The 14,331-nt window shown below is 40.8% G+C and overlaps 1 protein-coding gene across 1 annotated transcript; it reads left to right on the top strand.

Annotated features, from left to right (window-relative positions):
* Window positions 1–4,748: 4,748 nt before the first annotated feature.
* On the top strand, window positions 4,749–12,394 carry LOC124119582. Its single transcript, XM_046482137.2, has 2 exons — window positions 4,749–6,031; window positions 11,515–12,394. Exons 1-2 carry the CDS (start codon window positions 5,131–5,133, stop codon window positions 11,820–11,822), a joined length of 1,209 nt encoding a protein of 402 aa, XP_046338093.2. The 5' UTR covers window positions 4,749–5,130; the 3' UTR covers window positions 11,823–12,394.
* Window positions 12,395–14,331: the final 1,937 nt, after the last annotated feature.

Below are 14,331 nucleotides of genomic sequence, written 5' to 3'. Positions count from 1 at the left end.
AACAGTTGACTATATCAAATCATGGGAACGGTGCTAGATTGCTGTATAGCTTCGTGGAAACAGGTGATAATATAAATCATGGGAACAGCGTCAGCTGCCTGTATAGATTTCTGGGAACAGTTGACTATATTAATCATGGGAACAGTGCTAGATTGCTGTATAGCTTCCTGGGAACAGGTGACTGTTTAAATCATGGGAACAGTGCTAGATTGCTGTATAGATTCCTGGGAACAGGTGACTATATAAATCATGGGAACAGTGCTAGATTGCTGTATAGATTCCCGAGAACAGGTGACTATTTAAATCATGGGAACAGTGCTAGATAACTTTATAGATTCCGGGGAACAGATGACAATAAAAATCATGGGAACAGTGCTAGATTGCTGTATAGCTTCCTGGGAACAGGTGACTATATAAGTCATGGGAACAGTGCTAGATTGCTGTATTGATTCCTGGGAACAGGTGACTATATAAATCATGGGAACAGTGCTAGATTGCTGTATTGATTCCTGGGAACAGGTGACTATATAAGTCATGGGAACAGTGCTAGATTGCTGTATAGATTCCTGGGAACAGGTGACTATATAAATCATGGGAACAGTGCTAGATTGCTGTATAGCTTCTTTGGAACAGGTGACTATTTAACTCATGGGAACAGTGCTAGATTCCTGTATAGATTCCTGAGAACAGGTGACTTTTTAAATCATGGGAACAGTGCTAGATAACTTTATAGATTCCGGGGAGCAGATGACAATAAAAATCATGGGAACAGTGCTAGATTGCTGTATAGATTCCTAGGAATAGGTGACTATATAAATCATAGGAACAATGCCAGAGTGCTGTATAGATTCCTGGAAAACAGTTGACTATATAAATCACGGGAACAGTGCTAGATTGCTGTATAGATTCCGTAGAACAGTTGACTACCTAAATTATGGTAACAGCGTAGGCTGCCTGTATAGCTTCCTGGGAACAGGTGACTATATAAGTCATGGGAACAGCGAAAGATGGATGTGTACATTCCTTGGAACAGGTGACTCTATAAATCATGGGAACAGTGCTAGATAACTTAAAAGATTCCTGAAAACAGATGACAAACAATCATGGGAACAGTACTAGATGGCTGTATAGATTCCTGGGAACAGGTGACTATATAAATCATGGGAGCAGCGTCAGCTGCCTGTATAGATTCCGGGAAACAGGTGACTATATAACTCATCGGAACAGCGCAAGATGGCTGTATAGATTCCTTGGAACAGTTGACTATATAAATCATGGGAACAGCGTAGGCTGTCTGTATAGATTCCTGGGACCAGTTGGCTATATAAATCATGGGAACAGCGTAGGCTGCCTGTATAGATTCCGTGGAACAGGTGACTAGATAACTTTATAGATTCCTGAAAACAGATGACAATAAAACGTATGGGAACAGTGCTAGATTGCTGTATAGCTTCCTGGGAACAGGTGACTATATAAGTCATGGGAACTGTGCTAGATTGCTGTATAGATTCCTTGGAACAAGTGACTATGTAAATCATGGGAACAGTGCTAGATTGCTGTATAGATTCCTTGGAACAGGTGACTATGTAAATCATCGGAACAGCGTCAGCTGCCTGAATAGATTCCAGGGAACAGGTGACTATATAAATCACGGGAACAGTGCTAGATAACTTTATAGATTCCTGAAAACAGGTGATATTATAAATCATGGGAACAGCGCTAGATTGCTGTATAGATTCTTGAATCAACTGCACACAGAGCATGGTTTTAGCTTGGTGGTTTTGATACGAATGTGACGGTAAAAGCGTCCTCCAGACACAGCAAGGAACAAAGAAGCCTCCTGCTCGTATGTATGAAACAAGTGTTCGCACGTATGAGACAAACAAGTCCACTTAAATTTTTAAAACACATAGCTAAATTGTATACAAGGGCGTTGGCTGGGTTGCGTTACGGTGGAGGGGAGGGGTAAGCGATGGGGGAGGGGGATTCTGAGAGGGGAGGGGAGGGGGAGGACGTGGGGGTGTTACACGGCACTACAGTTCACCATTGCCACCACGTGACGCTATTACCTAGTTCGTTACCTCACCAAAGTTCCCCCGAGGAAGCGTGTGCTGGCTAATTGTTGCCTGGATAGGACGCAGGCAGTTTAATTAATGTTATGAATTGCTGGAATGGTAGGAACCTCATGGTTGAGGAAAGTTCCCGCTGCCGTCTCAGGCTTATTAGCAGATAATGAAGTGGGCAAAAACCTTCCATATTACATATCAAACGAGTACATATAAAATACTATTCATTATTGCACGGCGTGCGTTGTACGTCGCAACAAATAACATTGTTAGATGTCTACCGCGCTACACTGATAATATGACCATTAAGTAATACTTGGGTATTATTTATAACAGTGTGCCTGTTGATAATCACGACAAAATTAATTACCATGACTAGAGGCTTATTTCCAAATATTTTTGTTGTCACGGTAGAGCGGTTATTCTGAGAGTATATTGCCGCTATGACACTATCGCATATTGTACACCACCTGTCTACTGTCAACGCAAGTCAATATTTACATTAATCACACATATATATTTAACGTCGCTTCAGTTTGTAGTTGAAATATTTATTGACCGTTCACAAAGACGCAGTTCAAATGTATTATCAAAGGGTGAAATTAGATTAATGTTTAATAACCGATCCGTAATTCCTTTAAGACTTAACATTGCATTAATTACAACGAGGGGAACTTGACGGCCGTGGTCACCAACCTCATTAATGTCATTAAACCAAATCAAATACTTTGGAATCTTAAAACTGGAATTGTGTGGGACCCACACTTTCATCCGGTTCAGACAGGTCCGGATAAGTGAGATTATCGCAAGATCTATGACCTTTGCTTTCACTTTATAGTCACCTGTTCCCGTGAATCTATAGTCATCTAGCGCTGTTCCATGTTTTATAAAGTCAAGAACACACATGATCCAAGACACATGTACAAATCTGTACTTATTACAAAATATAAAACGATTATCCGTTTAAGATCCAGTTCACAATATGTAAGACGTTACCCTATCCGTACAACCCAAATTAAAAATTTAGTATTCTTAATGAAGGTGATAACATATCCCATACACTTGAAAAAGTCGTTGTCAGAATTAACTTGATGATACCGTGGTTTATACACAATTTGGTCCGTGATTGACTCAAGTATATCTGTAGCTAACATCTCCAAGTACGAAAGCCGAAAACTTGACACAGTGTTAAACATTTACACGATCAATGGAAACTAGATCCTTCAGTTTATAAGAGATATAATTTGCAGTGATGCAGGTCCCGTATTTAAGGGCTAAGAAGGCCAAATGTTACAAGCAAGGGACACTCGAATCCCTCAAGGATCTTCGTGATGTTTAACAAACATAATTAAACATGGAGTTGATATTTTTGGAATTATTTATTGAATTAATAAATCTTCACATTTGTTTATATATCTCACGTAAGTAGGTTTGACAGAATACGCCTGGCGTTTTCGGTGAGAAACATAACAGCGCTTCAGTACAGAATAATCATTTTCGGGATCGTGACCGTGGTGTACTAATTCGTACTTGCAGATACTTCATGATGTATTATTGTGTGTTAATCAGGTACAGGATGACAGCGACATACAACACATCCACAATGGCATCAAACGCATTACCATCACTCCGTGATAGTGTTTATCACCTTGACATCTGCAAGTTGTCAACTAGACTCAGTTTCAAATCATTACTTTTTTGTCTACTGGGTTGATAAAGCATGACATTTATGCATGGTGAATACCCTTTATATGCCTGACCTACAAGCACGAGTCAAGTCAAGTCAAGTCAAAGACGTTTATTGTATCAAAGGCCATCGGCCCATATACAAGTTCAGATAAATACAGTGGGTGAGAATTTACAGATTGGGAGATACAACAAAAATTATAAAAATATAACATTCATTTAACAATCGGTGATAATCATGAGGACTTTCTAGGGTAAGGTAATTAAAATTCTGAATTTCCACTCAACATGTTATTTCGTAGTTCCATCCCATGTTTTACAAATAAAGACAGTTTAAACATTACGTCGGCAGCATTCGATGACAAAATAGAAACAAACGCTATTCTACTCATCTTAGATAAGAAACATTCTGGTATATATTTAGTACGTAGTTCTGCATAATAAGGACATTCAAAGGTAAAATGTATTTCGTCTTCTATAGCAGAGTTACAGAATGGAAAAATTCTTTGTATTCTTTCTTAAGTGATATATTCCGTCTACAAGCACGAGTCAGGATATCGACGGTCTTGTGGTCTTGAACCCTGTATCGCTGCAGCCATGTTACTGGCTACCGTGGCCAAAATACCAGGACAATCTTTAACAACGAGCACATCGAATACCCCGGCTCAGCAGGTGTATGAAGTCAACCCGTGCGTAAGTCAACGTGGCTCTGATTACTATATTATCTCAGTATCAGAATAGGGAGCCCTTTGAAAGTCATGAATATGTTGTACTTGGTTTAATCGTGATAATCTGATCATTATCTCACGATATACGTGGCCACAGAGTGAATGCAAGTCAACCGATCGCTTTGTGTCTGTGTGTTCGATGTTTTCCACAGTGCAGCCTAGGTCAAATATTAGTATTGTAATGATTTTTGCTGCTCTAATCAATAACGTATATTTTCGTAACTAGTTATATAAACGATTTTGTGACAAGTGGGGCTAGTGGTAATGTCTGAATGATATACGTGTAGATTCAACGTTATGATGCATATCAACGAGTTCCCGTGAGACTAGGGTTCGGTCGCGGGTCATATTTGTCAGTGCTCAGACACAGATGGGGTGATAAAACCTATCTTTCTCCGGCCCTGTGGTGACTTTCAGGTGAGGAGGTGGTCTTGGCTGCTCGGGTATTTACTGAACTCGTTAATGGACTACATAAGAACGCTTATTGAATGTTCTATCTCTGCGAGGGTGTCTCACATGAAGCTGTTCCTGTCCTCACATTTTCCTCAACCTGAGACACACGTGTGCCTTAACAATTATCCACGAGGGTATTCGGATATTATCGTACACAGGACCCAAAGCATCTCCTGCCTTTACACTCTGTGTGAAGTATGAAGAGGTCTCTGTGTAAAACATCCAGTGCTCCAGAACAGTTGCCAAGAATTTCCCTCGGACAAAAGACATCGGCCCAGAGGCGACCAGAGTCCAAATCCAGACATTATTCAGACTCGGATATACGCCCATGGTGCCCTCTGACAGAGGTTGACACCATGGCCCTACCGGCAGTGTTACACAACAGACCAGGGCGGGCAGACAGAAGGATTCCTTCTGAAACACATGGTAGTCTGTCTGCAAGGTCCTTGCCCTTCAGAAGAGGCTCGTCTATGTCCTTTACCCAAGGAATGGTGACAATACTTCACAACCGGGAGGATGTAGATGACGATGACTTCACGTCTACACCTTGCCATCTCCATGTTCGTGTTCCTGATGATGAAGAAGCTCCTGGAGAAGGTTCTGTACAGTTGAATAAACATGCACATGGTGATCGATGTAACCAAGAATCATATGTAGGCTCTGGGTTAAGGATGAACCATCGGGAGGATCGTTTTTCTCAAAGAGATGAAGGGGTGGAGTCCAGTCCATGCACTGTTCGGACAACGGGTGGTAGAGTCAGCAGAGTACACCATGGCGGAGTTGACTATCGAGACGGCCTTTTTCCTCGGCCAGGCCATGGACCGCTTCATGGTCTTACCTATCGTCCGAGACACATGACGATGAAGAGACACCCACCCAGAACACCGGCCGTGTCTCCAACTGGAGACCTCGGAGCTCATGCACACATTGGAGACCTCGGAGCTCATGCACCCATTGGAGACCTCGGATCTCATGCACACATTGGAGACCTCGGAGCTCATGCAAACATTGGAGGCCTCGGAGATCATGTGCACCTAGGAGACCTCGGAGACCTGGGGCACCTGAGACACCCAGGAGACATGACACCTACACGTTCGGGTAAGTTCGTAAGCGTAGTATTGCCAATTTTCGTATCAAACATAAAACATTTTCAAGGTTATTTAACAATAGTCACAAAATCCATATTATAAGTAGGTTACTTAGGCGTTACAATCAAACAAGATGATTATTCATGTCAGGAGGCAGAGAACATCATGACAATTGTACATTTAGAAGGCACAGAACATCATGACAATGGTACATTTAGAAGGCACAGACCACCATCATGACAATGGTACATTTAGAAGGCACAGAACATCATGTGACAATAGCACATTTAGGAGGCACAAAACATCATGACAATGGCACATTTAGAAGGCACAGAACATCATGACAATGGTACATTTAGAAGGCACAGGCCATCATGTGACAATAGCACATTTAGGAGGCACAAAACATCATGACAATGGCACATTTAGAAGGCACAGAACATCATGACAATGGCACATTTAGAAGGCACAGAACATCATGACAATGGCACATTTAGAAGGCACAGAACATCATGACAATGGCACATTTAGAAGGCACAGAACATCATGACAATGGCACATTTAGAAGGCACAGACCACCATCATGACAATGGTTCATTTAGAAGGCACAGACCATCATGTGACAATAGCACATTTAGGAGGCACAAAACATCATGACAATGGCACATTTAGAAGGCACTGAACATCATGACAATGGTACATTTAGAAGGCACAGGCCATCATGTGACAATAGCACATTTAGGAGGCACAAAACATCATGACAATGGCACATTTAGAAGGCACAGAACATCATGACAATGGTACATTTAGAAGGCACAGAACATCATGTGACAATAGCACATTTAGGAGGCACAAAACATCATGACAATGGTACATTAAGAACGCACAGAACATCATGACAGTGGTACATTTAGAAGGCACAGAACATCATGACAATGGCACATGTAGAAGGCACAGAACATCATGACAATGGCACATTTAGAAGGCACAGACCACCATCATGACAATTGCACATTTAGAAGGCACAGAACATCATGACAATGGCAAATTTAGAAGGCACAGACCACCATCATGACAATGGTACATTTAGAAGGCACAGACCACCATCATGACAATGGCACATTTAGAAGGCACAGAACATCATGACAATGGCACATTTAGAAGGCACTGAACATCATGACAATGGCACATTTAGAAGGCACAGAACATCATGACAATGGCACATTTAGAAGGCACAGAACATCATGACAATGGCAAATTTAGAAGGCACAGAACATCATGACAATGGTACATTTAGAAGGCACAGAACATCATGACAATGGCACATTTAGAAGGCACAGAACATCATGACAATGGCACATTTAGAAGGCACAGACCATCATGTGACAATAGCACATTTAGAAGGCACAGAACATCATGACAATGGCACATTTAGAAGGCACAGAACATCATGACAATAGCACATTTAGAAGGCACAGAACATCATGACAATGGCACATTTAGAAGGCACAGAACATCATGACAATGGCACATTTAGAAGGCACAGACCACCATCATGACAATGGCACATTTAGAAGGCACAGAACATCATGACAATGGCACATTTAGAAGGCACAGAACATCATGACAATGGCACATTTAGAAGGCACAGAACATCATGACAATGGCACATTTAGAAGGCACAGACCACCATCATGACAATGGCACATTTAGAAGGCACAGAACATCATGACAATGGCACATTTAGAAGGCACAGAACATCATGACAATGGCACATTTAGAAGGCACAGACTATAATGTGATAATGATATTTAAAGAAAGGCACAGAACTTAATGTGAAATAGTACAATGAGAAGGCACGGCCAGTAGATAAGTCGCTTGTCAGATTGTATGAGCCCTCCAACCGTCCCCGTCTCGAAAATGTTTCTCCCATAAGGTCAGTACCGGGAGTACTTGTACTGGTCCGGACTAATGCTAATGCCCACTGAGATAATATGCCTCAGATTAACATCTATACCCCACTCAGACACAATATACTGATTCCGACAGCAAATCTGACTGCAAATTAACACAATAGAGAGGTGACTAGTAACACCAACAAAGCCCTCTAATAAAACATCTGGGTCAGCAGAAAGTACTTCTGCAAAATGTCAGGACGCGCTCTAACAGTAAAGACTGTCCCCGTATCCCTCAGCATAGTAAACTTTAAGTGACACAAAACCGTTTGAAATAAAAGGCTCACATCAGCAGACTATGGTAGCTGGACACCACACACATATACTCATCCTCAGTGTGGGAACAGTTTTGTGACTGATTTGGGGCCTTGAAAAGATGACACTCTGAAATGAAATGGTTTGCGACAATATCTATATCTAACACAAGACAACACATCTGAGTCCTGTTTCAAACCAACTGGAGTTGAATAAACTATCCGATTTGCTAGGACTCGAACCTCTTTGAACCGACGTTTCTGACTTTTTACGACCTGAATTGCCCGACTAACCTGGCCTTCAAGTATCCTGATCATTCCTAGGAGAGTTATAGTACTGCCCGAAATTACACTCGTGTGTATCCGAGTAACATCTGCCAAAAATGCAGCCTTGTGTAACAGATCACCTTCTGTTCATCCAAATATGTCTAAATCTCAGTATGCACACACTGCTTTAAATCTTCAAAACAAGATCAGCTGCCTTAGCTTATGAAAATGTTGGCCAACATCTTTCAACAAACACCTTTCCCTTGCAAACTCCTCATAAGTATCATCATTCCGGGGGGCACGGGTGGCCCAGTCGTCTAAGGCGCCGCGATTCGCTGTGCAGAGTTGCGTCCCTTGGGCACGCCAGAAACCTATGAATGTGGGTTCGAATCCCGGTTCGCCCCGATTATGTTTCTAAGTTTGTCAGCACCATACCCGTGCTCGTGGGTTTCACCGAAGTGATAAACGTCCGAGACCTGCATCACTTCGGGCCTACCTCCCACATTAAGCTGACACGCCGCGATATAACTGGAATACTGTTAAAAGCGGCGTTAAACCCAACTCACTCATTCACTCATCATTCCGTTTTACCTATATGCCTCAGGCATAAACCTTCAATATGGCCATTTCCACTTCATCACAGTTTGAACTAACTGGTAGTACTGTATAAACTGCCAAACACTTTGCATTAACATTACCCAATGCTACTCTGGCCATTTCAAATTTGTTGAAACCTTCTTAAAGGTTGAAAAGGAGGGACCAATCTGACATTTGTTGTCATATCAAAGTATTTTTGATCATGTTGAGGGGTATTATTTCTATTTTGCAATTCAAATTCCCTTCATTTGAACTCTCTCTTTTAGTTCTCTCTGAACAGCTTTGGAGTTCCTTCTAGCAGCAACGCCAAAGCAGATTCACTTAAAAGTTCCTCCTCAACCATATATTCTAAAAGTTCACCTTTTTTATTGGTAATCAAGGCAAGAACTCTTAGCTGCAGCTAACAATTCCGGTTTGCGGACTGAACAAAAGTCTCAACCTTAGACTCCATGTTACATTCCTTAAAGCAATGAAGATAGATATAATACGGGAAGATAGATATAATTTAGTGCTGGCGAATGCTTTCGTAACAAATTTAGGATTCTCAGTAAATTTAATTCAGATACTGGATGAGGCCCCAATTTCTGAGTTAATTTCCAAGTTACGCGAAGGTTAACCCAGAAAACGGTTCGTACAGAACGTAATTGTGAAATCAGTTAATAGCCAGACAAGATCAATCAACACTCAACAAATTATATTGAAACAGGATTAGGTTTACAATCACAAAAAGGCAATACAATGGGTAAAAAATGTGGCAGCAACAATAATGAACAGGCCCGATTACATAAGTCTGTCCACTCACGAATGTCCAGAATTTGTTACAGTCGAATGTCTTAAATGAAGCACGTGCCCCGTTCTTGAATACAGTGTTGGAAGCAGGCAGAAAAATCAGTGTTTTCAGATAGGTATCCTATACGCATTGGGCAAGTAGAGGAGTTGCAGGTCCTATCGTAGAAGGCCTCGAATAGCCCTCGTTTCACTCATAAAAAAGGTACAGCCAGCCTTCTAGAAACTCTTACCTCAAGAATCTCTCGAATGGAGTGGTCAATCCCGGAAGTAAAATGACAACTGTAAACAAGCTTCCACAGTTGGGTTCTTTACACCGGGAGGTCACAGAATGTCACGTGACAATGGTACATTTAGAAGGCACAGAATATCACGTGACAATGGTACATTTAGAAGGCAGAGGATATCACATGACAATCGTAAACTTAGAAGACACAGATCATCACGTGACAATCGTACATTTAGAAGGCACAGACCATCATGACAATGGTACATTTAGAAGGCACAGAATATCACGTGACAATGGTACATTTAGAAGGCAGAGGATATCACATGACAATCGTACATTTAGAAGACACAGATCATCACGTGACAATCGTACATTTAGAAGGCACAGACCATCATGACAATGGTACATTTTGAAGGCAAAGAATATCACGTGACAATGGTACATGTAGAAGGTACAGATCATCACGTTGCAATTGTACATTTAGAAGCCACGGAATATCACGAGACAATGGTACATTTAGAAGGTACAGATCATCACGTGGCAATTGTACATTTAGAAGCCACAGAATATCACGTGACAATGGTACATTTAGAAGGTACAGATAATCACGTGGCGATGGTACATTTAGAAGACACAGAATATCGCGTGACAATGGTACATTTCGAAGGTACAGATCATCACGTGACAATGGTACATTTAGAAAGCCAGGAACATCATGTGACAATGATTCATTTAGGAGGCACAGAATATCACGTGACAAACGTACATTTAGAAGGCAGAGAATATCACACGATAATGGTACATTTGGAAGCCACAGGATATCACGTGACAATCGTACACTTAGGAGGTACAGATAATCACGTGGCTATGGTACATTTAGAAAACACAGAATATCGCGTGACAATCGTACATTTAGAAGGTACAGATCATCCCGTGGCAATGGTACATTTAGAAGCCACAGAATATCGCGTGACAGTGGTACATTTCGAAGGTACAGATCATCACGTGACAATGGTACATTTAGAAATCAAAGAACATCATGTGACAATGATACATTAAGGAGGCACAGAACATCATATGAGTGATACTTGATGATGGTACGTCAATATCACAGCTGGCAATGAGACTTTACACAGTCACACTGCGTTGTTAAATTTCTTTTAAATTGTCTAAAATGTATATAACCGGATATCTGAAACATAAAAAAATAAGAGGTGGATTTCTGTGTTATAGCGTACAACTGTACATCACAAAGTAGAACATAAAATAGTAACATTTATCATAATAAGCAGCTGAAAGGTTAGCATTTGAGCTCTACCTGGGTATACATGACATTTGTAGCTTATATTGTTAAGGTCGTGGTTTCAAATACACTTGTTAAGACTCGTTTAACTTCATGTTCCAGGTGTGGCACAATTCCTGGTCCCACAGTGTGGAGAACATAACACAAGCACCCGTTCCCCGGATAGTATACACGCCGTTCAAACTGAAGACGAGCAATGCACCGGAAATGACGACACAAAGACAAAGATCACGTGTTCCGGCCTCACACAGGAAGTGCTAACCTCTGGGTTGTATAGTAATTCGGCACGAAAGGAGGACCGGGTTTTTGATTGGTTGGCAGAATGTGATAGTGAACTTGTACCCGCATCGCTTCCAACCCACTTGCCTGAAATAAACAGACAAAAACGCTACAACCCTTCTATTGGATAAACAAAGTAACTCAATTATGAAACCTCTGTCCATAAAGATAATAAATTACGTTAGTTGTTTCAATTCTCAAACTCGGTATTCTTAAAAAAATCGATTGTACAGCAAACCTTTTACAAATTCTAAACCGTTACATTTACCAAAGAAACTGTGTGTTTTTTAGAGAAAATATGAAGATGAAAAAAATAACGTTTCTGTTTCTCATTTATATTTGTTCCATGTGTTTCCGTGTTTTTTCCCCATATGAACAATTGACTTGCCTTTGCATGTGTTTACGACGGAGGCCACGAACATCTGGTATCATAACTATTTGACAGCGATTCATAAATACGTGCTTATGATATAGTCGGAATCGTACAATGCACTCTGCTTTTTTGTCGCTTGTTTATTTATTTCCTTTGAGACTTACAATGCCATGTGTGATTGAAAAGAACTGTTTTTATGATATTCCTCCACTGCTGGAAGGATTGTATTGTTTGTTTGTTTGTTTGTTTGTTGTTTAACGCCGCACTCAACAATATTCCAGCTATGTGGCGGCAGTCTGTAAATAGTCGAGTCTGGACCAGACAATTCAGTGATTGACATCATAAGCATCGATCCACGCAAATGGGATCGATGACAGGCATCAACCAAATCAGCGAGCCTGACCACCCGATCCCGTTAGTCGCCTCTTACTACGGCAAGCATTGGTTGCTGAAGACCTATTCTATCCTGGATCTTCACGGGTCGGAAGGATTGTAATTGAATCGTATGAAGATGTTCTGTGGCAAGATGTATCGCTCGTTATGTTACTATTTTACGACCGCTTCACACCTGAATTATTTTTAACATATTTGATATGTGTTACGTATATAACACTACCAATAGGCACAGCTTGTTTAACACCACTCATACCATGCAGGCTGGTAGTGAACTAAGGAATGTTTACCAATGTTTGTTATAACAATAGGCTAGTTATATAACGCCTTACACCCCTTATAGTACAGATACCATCAATCAAAGGATTCTTTGTCAAGTTCACTGTTCTTGCTCAATAATGTCAAAAAATGTCTAAACGGAAATTTTGAATAACATTAAACTTGTTTCATATTTTCGAACTTTACACGCTCGGGTTTACTTATGTCTCATGCCTTTAGAAACGTTTTGATAAACAAAAGAATAAGTCAGTAGTAGCAAGAAAGATACTAGTCCCGTTAACAACGCTTCCCTAAGCTTAGTTGATTTATCAATTATAGCAGTTAATGATTACCCCTTGTGCAGATAGACAATGCATCTGTTTTACAAGGAAACTAATTTCTACGTCTCGACCTGATTGGAAATAAGTGCCTGACTTTGGTCTCTTGGTCGCAGAAAAAAAATCCCAGCGGCTGCTCTACCATCATGTCTCTCCGCGATCTCTATTAAGGAGACAGGAGTTCTCCCCCTTCGTATTTTACAGATTATTTAATTTTCTTTGCGGTTGAAGGTATCTATTAGTTTTTAAAGTCTTAAGTAATGTAAATCACGGCGAAGTGTTCGACTTTTTGGCTAGGGAAACGTTATTCGTTTAACTATGGGAGCCATGTAAACTGATGTTTGAATTGTTGGAAGGGGCTGTAAAATCTCATTGCAAATTGTTCAGAGATGTCGAGAAGCGTTATCGGTGTTTGTCATAATAAACTGTGTTTTTGTGGCTTTGTGTTATCTTGTGTCACGTACTGGTTCATCTAGAATGCGGACTAGTAAAATCTCTGTTTATATAGAGAGATCGTGGGCGCTTTACAGCGTCGCTTTACCAGTATAGCCGTGGTATCACGGTGTGTCAGCATAATGTTAAGGTAGGCAGAAAGTGGGTTTGTTTACGTTTTCTGCTGTGGTCAAATCCCCGATGACAGGTGCTGACGGATGAATGATTGTTATCGGTGGGAATCTATAAGCCAGTTGTCCGTATCCACCTTTAATGTATATAGTCATGGATCAGACTAGTTTCAAATTCCCAACGTGTACGACACTACAATAAAGACTTTTTGCCCGAAGCCTGTCTTCTTATGTCACAGTCAAAGCTACACCAGCTCTATTTCAACAGCAGGTAAATATTTGGAAGGCATGTATTGGTTCACAGCCCGTTATGTCATGATGTCACACAATAACAACTTACCACACACACACACACACACACACACACACACACACACACACACACACACACACACACACACACACACACACATACGTCGCTATAAGTGCAATAATCTAGGACGCGACGTTAAACCCCATTTCACCTCACCTAAACCATATTGCACCTCACCTCATAAGGTGTCACGACAAACATTATGTATCCCACATGGTAACCACCCAACCTTAGCGTTTCATGTTTTGCAGAGCATATCTATGTTATATAATATTCTAACAGTTGTTGACTGCGCTGTTATAGAATGATATGAAATACACAGCAATCCAAGCAGCTAAGTTATTCACCGCGTCATCATAACTGATACGTGTAAATATATTGTGTAATTTGATCTTTATCCTA

Source organism: Haliotis rufescens, unplaced genomic scaffold (genome assembly GCF_023055435.1).
Source record: "Haliotis rufescens isolate VD_foot unplaced genomic scaffold, xgHalRufe1.0.p SCAF_12, whole genome shotgun sequence".
Taxonomy (NCBI): domain Eukaryota; kingdom Metazoa; phylum Mollusca; class Gastropoda; order Lepetellida; family Haliotidae; genus Haliotis; species Haliotis rufescens.
Note: the sequence above shows the minus strand (reverse complement) of the source record. Positions and strands in the feature narration are given on the sequence as shown.

Bases quoted from the DNA above. Each gene is read 5' to 3' on its own strand.
- LOC124119582 (XM_046482137.2), top strand. From the start codon at position 5,131: ATGAAGAGGTCTCTGTGTAAAACATCCAGTGCTCCAGAACAGTTGCCA. The intron at 6,032-11,514 runs GTAAGTTCGTAA...TTCATGTTCCAG, and splicing joins CATGACACCTACACGTTCGG to GTGTGGCACAATTCCTGGTC.